Source organism: Hemiscyllium ocellatum, chromosome 18 (assembly GCF_020745735.1).
Source record: "Hemiscyllium ocellatum isolate sHemOce1 chromosome 18, sHemOce1.pat.X.cur, whole genome shotgun sequence".
NCBI lineage: Eukaryota > Metazoa > Chordata > Chondrichthyes > Orectolobiformes > Hemiscylliidae > Hemiscyllium > Hemiscyllium ocellatum.
The window spans coordinates 42,226,674-42,239,544 of record NC_083418.1 but is presented as its reverse complement, the minus strand read 5'-3'; the positions used below and the strand labels follow the sequence as shown (position 1 = coordinate 42,239,544).

The 12,871-nt window shown below is 40.9% G+C and overlaps 1 protein-coding gene across 1 annotated transcript in view; it reads right to left on the bottom strand.

Annotated features, from left to right (window-relative positions):
• Positions 1–5,192, bottom strand: part of tmem41b (transmembrane protein 41B) — a 31,814-nt gene extending 26,622 nt beyond the window's left edge. Inside the window, exons 1-2 of the mRNA XM_060838496.1 lie at positions 5,016–5,192; positions 220–337 (exon numbers count right to left, since the gene is read on the bottom strand). Of these exons, the coding sequence (XP_060694479.1) occupies positions 220–337; positions 5,016–5,124 (227 nt within the window). The 5' untranslated portion in view covers positions 5,125–5,192. The remainder of the gene's footprint in view (positions 1–219; positions 338–5,015) is intronic.
• Between the last annotated feature and the right edge of the window lie 7,679 nt (positions 5,193–12,871).

Below are 12,871 nucleotides of genomic sequence, written 5' to 3'. Positions count from 1 at the left end.
GGCAATGGGTCTGGGTGGGTTGCGCTTCAGCGGGTCAGTGTGGACTTGTTGGGCCGAAGGGCCTGTTTCCACACTAAGTAATCTAATAAAAAAAAACATTTGCTTATACATACGGATGTTAAAGATATAGTGTGAAGAGCATGCCTCAATCAGTTGAGCAATTAAAATTTTTAAAAGTCCAGAGTCATTTATTCTAGCATCAATTGTACACATACTTACTCATCAAGTTCTGGGAAATTCCTGTACACTAGGTACATTACAAAAGCAGCTGAGAGGAAGGTAGAAAGAAGAATTAAGATAGACATTCGGGCTGATCCTCCTTCCAATGATGTTGTCCCTTAAAATATAAAATAGAGATCATTAATAGAAAAATTCAATACCTTTAGGATTAACTGGCCTTTAGGATTAACAGATAATGTCTGCCACAACTCGATTCCATTCTACATATGCTCTACTTGAAGGCAGATGCTTGGTTCACTGTGTGCTGATGATTCACCTTAAGCCATGCTCCTCAGCAGTTTTTGTCATTTGTAGTTTACCACTGTCTTCCATGTGGAAGGATAGGGCATGGAGGCAGGTCCCAAGGATACCCAAATCTGAAGGAAAGCAAACCTGCACTGGTGACATTATTCTAAAGCACATCCTAACCATCGGGACAACCACATTTGACATTGGAATCAAGTTGTTTGCAATGGGCAAGTTTTCATTTTCTACTTTGGACACTTCATCTTGGTCAATCCACTGTTTAATTATTTTAAAAATTCTTGTCGCCTGCCATGTTTCTCATCAGAATATCCTTCCTCCGTTCTTTCACTAGTCTCAATACTAAGCAACTTAAGCTGCAATTGCAATTTCCATCATATCTTCCCTAACCCACACAACTCTGAATTCAGTTTCCTCCATTTCTCCACACTCACCACCATATCCTCGTTCTTACCAACCACATCATCCTCCGTAAACTTAGCCATCTCTACCATGAACATCTTCAAGCACAGACTTAAGCTTCCAACTGGCTTCATCATGCTTGTTCATTCTCGTCATCCATCACAAGATTTAATCAAAACACATGCTTCACTCATCTTAGCCCATCACCCACTAATCCAGAATCATGAGAACACAAAGCTTGGAACGGAGAAACAAAAAGGCCAGTGATTATCTATTGCTTTAAACCTTCTCACTGATACCCCCAACTTCACTTCCAACAAATGCTAAGTTTTCACTTACATGCTTGCCTTTCAGATTGAGATCATCTGTTCAACTTTTTTTCAATTCATGCTTTGGAAAGGAGCACCATTGGTAAGGCCTGTACTAACTACCAGTCTCTAGAGAAAGCAGTGGTTGATTTTCTTGAATTGCTTCCATACATACCTAACTGTGGGCAAAGTATTTTGTCTCAGGGCTTTTGCTCCAACTATAATACTGTCATTCTTTGCACCTTCTCGATCATGGTAGCACTTTCACCTCCAAGTCAGAAGGTTGTGAGCTTAAGATCCACTACAGAGTTGCACACTGTTGTTTTAGATGAGACTAAACCAAGGTGACAGCCTAAATTCTGACTTCTGTCTCGTTTAAAAGGCAAGTGTCAGGTGCTACATTCCAGATGTGATTTGACTATTCGGCTTTGAGCAAAACACAGTATATTCTTACACCACAGTTAAAATTCAAAGAATTGGCATAATTTTAACTCTACTGAAATTCTTAATAAAATAATATTTAACTACTCATCAACTGTTCCCATACAGTAGTAAATAAATACTCTTGGCAAAGACAAATGCAGCAGAACAGATTTCCCTCACTTGCTGTCTCCACCAGTCCAGAAGAAGGAACACCAACAGAAGAAATCTAGCAGCAGTGCGAGAACTCAAGCTCTTGCAGTAGCAGAGAAAGAGCTGTATCTAGCATCTTCAACTCCAAAATGCCAACTTCAACAAATGAAAGACAAATTGAAACCCCGGGTCTGTGAAAGCCTGACTCCATCAACTCATGCTTTCTTTGTCTAACTTAAAAAAAACCCCAATGCTATTTACTTTGCTTTCCATGGAGCTGACACCTTGGCACCTGGCACACAACACCTCTCCAAGATAAACAGGACAGAACAAATCACTCTTAAAGGCACACACAGTCACAGCATGACAATCTAACCTGACCTTACACTGAAGTATTGCAGGAGTACTAGACTGCTAAAGATACCATTGTTCCAATGAGATATTAAACCAAGGTCTGCTCTGTACTGTCAGGTGGGTGTAAAAATTCTTTGATATCATCCAAAAGTAGCAAGGAAATAATTGGTCAATATTTATTCCTCAATCCTGATTATTAAATACTGCCTGAAGCATCAGCACTCCCCCAAGTTAAGCAACATTTAGAGAAAGCACTGAGGGTGACAAGGATGTAAAATATTCTCTGGGAATTTCAATGCCCATGACCAGCAGCCCTACTTATCTAGCTGGCCAGTTCCTAAAGAACATAGCTGCTAACCCTGAGCTGCAGCAGGTAGTGAGAGAATCTACAAGAGAGGAAGAAACATACTAGACCTCATCTTTACCAAACTGCTGGCTGCAGATACATCTTTCCATGACAACATTCGTAACAGGGACCACTGCACAGGCCTTAAAAAGACGAAGACTCTACTTCACATTGAAAATTATCTCCATCGTGTTGCATGGCACTATCACCACGCAAAATGGGACAGACTTCAAACAGATCTAGCAACTCAAGACTGGATATCCATAAAGCACTGTGGGACAACAGTAGCAGAAGTGCACTCCAACATGTCAATGTTAAAGTGCAATAAGACCTGGACAATATCCAGAGTTGGACTGAACAAGTGGAAAGTAATATTTGTGTATCACGTAAATGCCAGGCCACAACTATCATCAATAAGATATGATCTAAACATTGCCACTTGACATTCAATGGCATTACCATCACTGAATCCCCCACAATTTACATTCTTGGGGTTACCACTGACCCCAAATTCAAAAAAAGACTTGCTACATAAACACAGTGGCTACAACAAACAGCAGGTCACAGGCTAGAAATGCTGTGGCAAGTAACTCACCTCCTGACTCCCTAAGGCCTGATCACCATTCAAAGTACAAGTCAGGAATGTGATAAAATACTCCCCACTTGCCTGGATGTGTGTATCTGCAACACCACTCAGGAAGCTTGACACAACGCAGCCCGCTTAACTGGCACCACATCCACTCTCTCCATCACCGATGTTCAGTAGCAGTGTGCACTCGTTACAAAATGCACTGCAGAAATCCACAAAATACCTTAGACAACATCTTCCAAACTTGCAGCCACTTCCACCTAGAAGGACATGGGCAGCAGATTTACAGGAGGACTACCACCTGCAAGCTCCCCTCCAAGTCACTCACCATCCTGACTTGGAAATATGTTCTGACCCTTCCCTAGATCAAAATCCTGGTATTCCCCCTCTAATGGCATTATGGGTGAATCCACAGAAGGTGGAGTGCAGCAGCTCACCACATCTTCTCAAAGGCAAATAGAGACAGATTATAAATATTGGCCAGCCAGCAACAATGTTGCCATTCATCTCGCTAGAACAAGAATATAAAAGCAGGGATATATTGAGGCTTTATAAGGCTCTGGTCAGACCACATTTAGAGTACTACGAACAATCTTGGGCCCAATACCTCACAAAAAATGTACTGGTCCTGGAGGGGGTCCAGAGAAGATTCAAATTAATAATCCTAGGAATGAAAGGCTAAAACACATAAGGAACATTTGACTCTGGCACGATACTCGATTAAGTTTAGAAGGATTGGGGGGGGGGGGGGGGGGGGGGCGGAAGGAATCTGATCAAAAATTTCAGAACACTGAACGGCATAAACACAGTGGATGTTGGAAAGATGTTTCCATTGGCAGGAGAGACAAGGACCTAAAGGCACAGCTTTAGAGTAAAAAGAGAACCTTCTAGAACAGAAACAAGGAGAAACTTCTTTAGTCACAGAGTGGTGAGTCTGTGGAATCCATCACCACAAAAGGCTGTGGAGGCCAAATCACTGAGTATATTTAGAATAGAGATAGATAAGTTCTTGATTGGCAAGGGGATCAAAGGTTATGGTGAAAAAGTGGGAAAAGGGAGTTGAAAAACCTATCAGCCATGATTGAATGGCAGAGCAGACTCAATGGGCCAAATGGCCTAATTTCTGCTTCTGTCTCTTATGGACACCTACATCCCATGAATGATTTGTTTTGTTTTAAGTCCAACTTTGCAAAAATTATCAATATATTATTTGTGAGGCCATATTCCTACAAAGTGCTATTGTATTTCGCACATTGAAACAACATTTTTGACGTACTTAACATGCAGTAAAGCACGGTATGATATCTGAAGATTACTATCCGATGACGTTGAAATGCACGTCTTTCTTCCTTCTTTCCCATCTTCATACTCCTCTTCCGCAACATAATTTGACGTGACGTAAATCTCCCATGTTCAAAGAGCAACATCCAACTTGACCTCATCACCACACATCGCCTGACCACTGTATTATCAGGCTGTTTGCATCTCTTCCAGCTAAACAGCAGGAAGATCCGGACCAGCTTCCTTATAACCATTACCATGAGCGGTACAGCCTTGTCACAGTTTTCTTTTTGACTCCAAACTGATGATTTGACATCACACAGCTGCCCAGAAATAAAAAGCTATGTTTCCAACGTCGTAACTTTTCTCGTCTTCGTCTTTATCTCAGCCAAAGCGCTGATGAAACTCACTCAAACCTTAGAAACCTCATCTCGACGATTCAAATTCTCTCCACGTCTCACTCCGACCAGAAAAAAAATATCTTCTCAGCACCTCTGCGAACTCTGTATGCCGGCAGATGGGATTAATTGAGAATAGCATCCTGGTCGGTACAGACATGATGGGCCGAAGGGTCTGTTCCTGTGCTTTACTGTCCTATCCTATGTGCTATGTTCACCCTTATAACACGATAATGGTAACTTCTCATCCCCTGGACACGATTCTTCCCCACCCCCGTTACCTTTAGCCGCTTCGCCATTAGCCGGGACGACCGGGTTCGCCGTTTTCTCTTGGGCAGCATTATTCAGGCCGGATCGCCTCACGACGTGACCACTACTCTTCACGGCCATTTCCCTGCACCAGAAACACTGAACAAACCGGCGAAAGACCGACAACACGTTGCTGTCCCTTTGCACTTTCACCTTTCAGGGAACAATGCGCATGTGTAAGAGTAACGACAATCCAGAGCTCTAGCGCCACTGCGGCCTGGAGGTGCAAGTACATCTGCATGGTCCCAATGTCATCTTCAATCAGACAAAAATTACATATCTGCATAGTTTATTTATATGATGGTATATTTTATATGACAAAGAATAAATTAAAGACTCTTGTTGGACCCATGGTAATTGATTGTAACAGCTTACTGATGAAAAATAAAAACAGAAGTTGCTGGAAAAGCTCAGCAGTTCTGGCAATATCACAGCTGACTTTTCGGGTCCGGCGACCTCGAAACGTTTACTTTAATTTCTTTTCACAGATGCTGCAAGATCTGCTGAGCTTTTCCAGCAACTTTTGTTTTTCTTTCTGATTTACGGCATCCTTACTGATGAAAAGTGTTCACTTTAGTAAGACACCAGGTAGTGAACACACGTACAACACAAGAAATCGTCTTTAAAAGAGGAGAGAAGTACAGTGCTGAGGAAGGAGAAAGTGACAGCTTAGAATTTTTGTGTGTAGTATACCAAAAACAAAACTGCCAAATGAATGTAGATAAAATAAACTCTTTTTTGACTTTGTATATTCATGTTATGAAATCTACCATAGAGACCCTTCTGTCCAACTTGTCCATGCCAATCAGATATCCTAAGCCACACTAGTTCCAGCTGCCAGCACCCAGCAAACCCTTCCTATTCATATTACCATCCAGATGCCTTTTAAATGTTGCAATTGTACTAGCCTCCACCTCTTTCTCTGGCAACTCATTCCATACATGTACCACCCTCTGCATGACAAAGTTGCCCCTTGGGTCTCTTTTATATTTTACCCCTCTCACCCTAAACCTCCAGTTCAGGACTGCCCCACCCCAGGGAAAAGACATTGTCTATTTTCCCTATCCATGCCCCTCATGATTTTATAAACCTCAAGAAGGTCACCGCTCAACCTCCGACACTCCAGGGAAAGCAGCCACAGCCTATTCAACTTCTCCCTATAGCTCAAATTCTCCCACCTTGACAACATCCTTGGAAATCTTTTCTGAACCCTTTCAAGTCTCACAACATCTTTATGATTGGAAAGAGACCAGAATTGCATGCATTATTCCAACATTAGCCTAACTAATGTCCTGTACAGCCACAACATGACGTCCCAACTCCTGTACTCAATACTCTGACCAATAAAGGAAAGCATACCAAATGCCTTCTTTACTATCCTACCTACCTGCAACTCCACTTTCAAGGAGCTATGAATCTGCACTCCAAGGTCTCTTTGTTCAGCAACACTCCCTAGGATCTGAACATCAAGTATTCTTGATCTCAATAAATTTGAAGATGTATGACACATGGCTACTCCTAAGATAAAGAAACTCTGCAGTTATGTCTCAGATTTTTAACTTCCTAGAACCACACATAACAAATATTTCCAACAAAGTACCATCATTAAGAGAAGCCTTAAGGAAATAAGCCCCATAAGTACAGTAGAAAGACATCAACATGTGTTTGAACCACTCAAGCAAGTGTTGTCAGCCCATGTTGTTCAACAATTTTTAGACAATTCTGAAAGTTAATGCATCCAGAAAGGGCTGGGAATACTGCATACATTATGCAAGATGACAAGCCAATTGCATTTGGGTCCAAAAGTCTATTGGAAAACATAATCCAATTATTTAAAATTGGATCACAAAACATTTGTTCTAGTGTTTAATGTCACAATTTTACACATAGCTGATCGGTTCATGATGGAAACTGATCACAAAACCATTGGAAATGAATTGGTACACCATTTAGACTAAACATAAAGGCAGTTTTGTTATTACTTTCGAAGTTGAGTATGCTATGAGTTAAGAACTATTGTGAGAGCAGGTGACCAGCAGCCATGAAGAATCTAAGCATTAGCTTACTAGGTGAAGGACATATCGGAAGTGGCTCTGAAAGTGCAAGTTATCTTAGAAAGTCCTAGGAATGCATCACGCAAATTGGCAAGCCAATTACATTTGGATCCAAAAGTCTATTGCAAGGGTAATCCAATTATGCCAACATAGAGCATCAAACGTTTGCTCTAATATTCAACAGGAGGCTGGGACAACACAACAAGCCAAGTGGAATCAAGAGGTGGAGAAGTTAATGTTTTGGGTTTTTCAGGACTGGAGGTGGGTGTAAGGGGAGCTTCAGATAAAGGGGGTGGAAGGGGCAAGGTAGTGTGATGGGGCTAGATTGAGATAGGGTAGAGGGTATGACCTGGTAGTTCGATAGGAGGGATGAATCCAGTAGGCGGCTGAGAGGAATAGAAAGGAGGTTATTTGAAATTGGAGAACTCAATGTTGAATAATCCAGACTGTCGACTGCCTAGGCAGATGATGAAGTGTTATTCCTCCAATTTGTGGTTTGACTCATTGTGGCAATGGAGGGGGCCAAGGATGGTCATGTTGGAAAGGGAGTGGGAAGGAGAATCCAAATAGGTGGTGACTGGGAGGTCCAGTTGGCCCTGCAGGCCCAGCTGAGATACTCGGCGAAACATTCCCCTTGTTTACATTTGGGATCCCCGATGTAGAGAACACCACATCGGGAGCACCGCATACAGTGAACTTGGTTGGAGGAGAGGCAGATGAACCTCTGCCTCACCTGGAAAGACTGTGTGGGATCTTGGATGGAGGTGACGGGGGTGGTGTGCTGGCAGGTTTTGCATCTTTTCCGGTTGCAGGGGAAGGTATTGGTGGGGGAATAGAGGGGCAAACCAAGAATTAGCGATGGGAACAGTCCTTGTGGAAGGCAGAGAGGGGTCGTGAGGGGAAGATGTCCTTGATGGTGGGGTCTAGTTGGGGCTGGCGGAAGTGTTTAAGGATGATGCATTGGATGTGGAGACTGGTTGGGTGATTGGTGCGAACAAGGGAAACTCTGTGTTTATTGTGTTTGGGAGGGGTTTAGATCAGTGGATCAGGGAATGGAGGTGGTGCAGTGGAGGGCTGTCTGGAAGACACAGTGGGGAAAGCATGTTATTCGAAATAGGTGGACATCTGGGATACTTGGGAGTGGAATGTCTCCTTTACAGAGCAGATGCGGCAGAGGCAGAGGAATTGGGAGAATGGGATGAAATTCTTGCAAGGTACTGGGTGGGAGGAGATGTAGTCCTGGTGAGAGTCTGTGGGTTTTTCATAAATGTCAGTCTGGAGACTGTCACTGCAGATGGAAATGGAGAGGTCAAGAAAGGGGAGGGAGGTGTCTGAGATGGACCAAGTGAATTTGAGAGCAAGGGGGAAATTGTGAGCAAAGTCAATGAACTGCTCCAGTTTAGCCCGGGTGCAGGACACTGCACTGATGCAGTCATCAATGTAACAGCAGAAGAGTTTGGGCACAGTGCTTGTGTAGGTACTGAAAAGGAACTGTTTATCGTGGCCTACAAAGAGGCAAGTGTAGCTGGGACCCATCAGAGTGCCCATGATCACACCTGGGTTTGGAGGAAATGAGAGGAGTTAATTGAAAAGTTATTAAGGTTGAGGACTTGTTCAGCAAGGCAGAGGAGAGTATTGATGGAGGGGAATTGGAACCGTCTGTTGGAGGGGAAGAAGCTGAGAGTGAAGGCCATCCTTGTGGGGTATGGACGTGTATAACTCATATGTATCTGATTGGTAAGCTCTTTAATGTGGATACTGATCACAAACCTTTGTAAATGATATGGCAGAAGCTGCTGCCAATATTATATAGCCTACAGAGTACAGGAGAATTTTGATGTTTGTCACCAACTTTGTGGAATTGAAATAGATGCATGTTATTTACATTTGCAAAAAACAGTATCTTGTGCTTTAAGATATGTAGCTTCCAATACATGCCATCTGATAATGCAGTAATTCAGAAACGTTACTTAAATAGCACCTCTCTACTTACAATTTCTGCCACTAAGACATTATTAATGTGAAGAAATGTAAATTATTACATCCAGTCTCCCATCCAAGCATACAATCCTAAACTGACCAGATGGTGTCTTTCCTTCATCGTTGTTAGGTTGATTTACTGGAATGTTGATGTACTGTAATTTTTTTTAATATTATCACCATTTCAATAACAACATCATCAATGGACACCAGTAATTCAAGGTGAAGACACACTACCAGCAATTATTGAAGGCAAATCCAGATTGTTAAAAAAATCACCAGAAGAAAACAAAATGCTTCTCACATACCTTGGTCCATCTTTCTTCACCACATCTGTCAAAGAATCCTGTCTTGCTACAATTGTACAGGGCATCTGAAGTTTTGCATGCAGTTTTGGTCTCCTTATCTGAGGAAGAAGATTCTAGAATATGGCTATTGAAGGTGCGTAAAGAATGTTCACTGGACTGATTTCTGGGGATGGCAGGACTGATATACAGGCACAACCTGGATCGGACAGCATTATATTCACTGGAGTTTAGAAGAATGAGAAATATTATAAATATAAATAGCCTTATAAAAACTGAGAAATTCTAACTAGGTTAGATAGGATAGATGCCGGAAGGGTCTTCTTGTTAACCAGGGCATTCAGAATCAGGGATCACAGACTAAAGATAACAAGTAGGCACTTTAGGACTGGGATGAGTGGGAATTTCTTCACCCAGAGAATGGATAAACCTGAGAAATACTCTGACTCAGGAAACAGTTGAGGCCAAAACATTGAAGACTTTAATGAAAGATGCAGATATAGTTATTAGAATTAAAGGGATCAAAGGATTTGGAGAGAAAGTGGAAACAGAGAGTTAGATGATCAGCTGTGATCATATTGAAAGGCAGAACAGGCTCAAAGGACAAGTGGCCTACCCTTTCCCTTATATTCTGTGTTTCTTGTTCTTTGTTGTGTTGGTGATGTGTAAATACAAAACTTTCACCTGACTCCATCCTGCCCTGGATTACCACGAACCCAATAATCAGCTAGTCTCACAGTTTAGATCAGATACATAATTAAAGTAGATTCCTCAAAGAATGGGCTGGGAGGTCAGGCATGAAATGGTTTTTTGCAATTTAGTTATGGACAGCGTGTATCTAAACTCTCTTTTTTATACCTATTTTGTTAACATAAAATTTAATTCCAAAGTAATATTGAGGATTTATATCATTCCCAAATATTAAAATAGTTTTGTATTTGTATATGCAGTTCTATATCAATGTTTTCTTTTATATTTGTCCACAAAAGTTAATCATTTCAGCTGCTTATAGTAAGATTATTATTGGCTCATTGGTAATACTTTTGCCTCTCAGTAAGATGAACACCCTTACATCCCACGCACTGGCAGGGAGCAAGTTGAAAGAGATACCCATTTCACTGCCTGTCCTCATTAGTCTTTGTGTTGATCTTACCACAGAGCACATTGTTTGTGATTCTCTTGATCTACAAATTATACTGAAAATCATTCCATTTAGACTACTTTTATAAAGCAAAAGCATTGCTGCTTGTGATGCAAAAAACCCAAAAATAAATTCCAATACCTTCCAAAAAAATCATTCTAACTGTGGCTTTAGAGAACAGATTGCATTGCACGGATGGCTCACTTCAATCCACCACTTTGTAAAGTTTTTCAGAGAATGTATAAAACATATTATGTTGAACTTCAGGGAGTGGTTAGCCAATTCTGAAAAAGATTTGAAGCTCAATGAGGCTGAACTCAAAATATCAGCTTATTTTCAATTCTTTTGAATGTTCTTTAATGCTTAAATAAGCATTATCATAATAATTTTAGCCGATTAATTATGTAAACCGTGACATGATCTTTATGATGTAAATAAATATATATTTATATCTGATAATATTCCATCCATTCAAACAAAAAAGTTGCAGTTGCAATTGAATTATCGCCAAACTTAGCAGCCAAATTATGCACAAAAAGTTTCCAAAATAACTATGAGACAATTCATTATATATTTGATGATACTCATTGAGGTATAAACATTTATTGACAAAATTCTCAATTTGCTTTATCAAATACTTCCAAACAGGATGAATAAGAGTGCATTTTAATATTTCCTTTGAAAACTAACTAAAACTTGATACTGTATATCCATCTGCATATTTCAGTGAAGTGTCAGTCTAAGTAATGGTTGTCCAACAGGCTGTCCACAGCCAGGGTCCTTTGTGATCCATAGAATTTGAGTCTAAAATCCAAATAAGTGTAGTTGGAAGATTTTGAATGAAGCTGCACCTTCAATCAGAGCCCATTTCTCTTCCATATTTGTTGATGACAGATCAAGGTTTATTAGTGAGCCAGCGCACCAAGGTGTGTGTATGTGTGTGTGTGTGCGTGTGTGGAATGGGAGCGGTAATGAGAGTCATCTGTGGGCTAGCAGAAACGTTAACAGACAATTGGCAACTATTAATTTCTCCTGTTTCCCATGCAGTGAGTGATGGTGAGAAGTCTGACAGCCCACAATGGAATTTTAACACAGTGGGACCAACTTTGGACATGCTTCCAGCCTCAAGGAACTAAACTTAAACATTCAAAGTTCTATTATTGACCATATTTTCAGGCCATCCGCTGTTTGCCAATGGCAGTTTGACCTTCTGAAAAGGCAAGGAGCAGCCTTCCAGCAGCATAAGTTTCTTAAAACAAAGAGGTGTTTGCAGGCAGGGAAACAGGCCTTGTGGTGCCAGAAATGAATGGTGAAGAGACAGGGAGGTGACAAGAAGAGCAATTGCAGCATTAGCATGGCCTGGGACAAGCGGTTGACTGGGAGTGAGTGATTGATTAGCTGTTGATTGAGCAAGAATGAGACACACAGCCAGTGTTTGCTTCCTCCTCCTTCCTCAAAAACCTATATGCAAAGCAGGCTTAAAGATTAGGAAACCCTAGCAACCAGCTTTCTGCATGCATCTTTGTGCAAATTCCACCAAAGCCAGCTTACAATGTGCCTCACTGGCTGCGAACCAGGATTAGTGATGTTGAACTCAACTCTTTGATTTGCCTCTTCCCTGCTGTTCAGGACATGGGCCTTTTTCTTTTTATCTCTGTTTATTTAACCAAAAATGCAAAAATAAACTTTTATTCATTAGTCATTAGACTCAATTTTTTAAAAAAAATTCAGATTTGCTAAATACACATGTGCCCACAGTCATTGTGGGATTCAAACCCATGGCCTTAAAGCATGAATCCAGTCCTCTGCCTTACAAATCCAGTGACAATAACAAAAGACAATTATTTTCCCTCTGCTGCTTTAAACATTGTAATTAACAATTGAAACAAAAACTTATAATTATCAATTTATTACTTTGGAATTTTGTCTTTCCCTGAAATTCATGTTTACTGTTGTGGATAACCTTGTCTTTCTGAAAACCCTCCTGTCCATACAAAAAGGCTGAACAGCCTTTGTCTGGACTATGTCCCCACAGTCATTGTAGGATTCAAACCCATCGCCTCAAAGTATTAAACTAGTGCTCTGACTTACAGGTCCAGTTACAATAACACAACACGATTAGTTTCCTTCTGCTGCTTGCTACTTTGGAATGGACAATTAAATCAAAAATCTTATAATTATCAATTTATTACTTTGGAATTCTATCTTTCCCTGAAATTGTGGATAATGTTGTCTTTCTGAAAACTCCCTTGTCAAAAAGGCTGAACAACCCTAGCCTGTATGCTTGAACCTGAATTAAATTTTGAAAGCATTAGTTTCTTGAATGATGATGACACAAACTTAGCTGG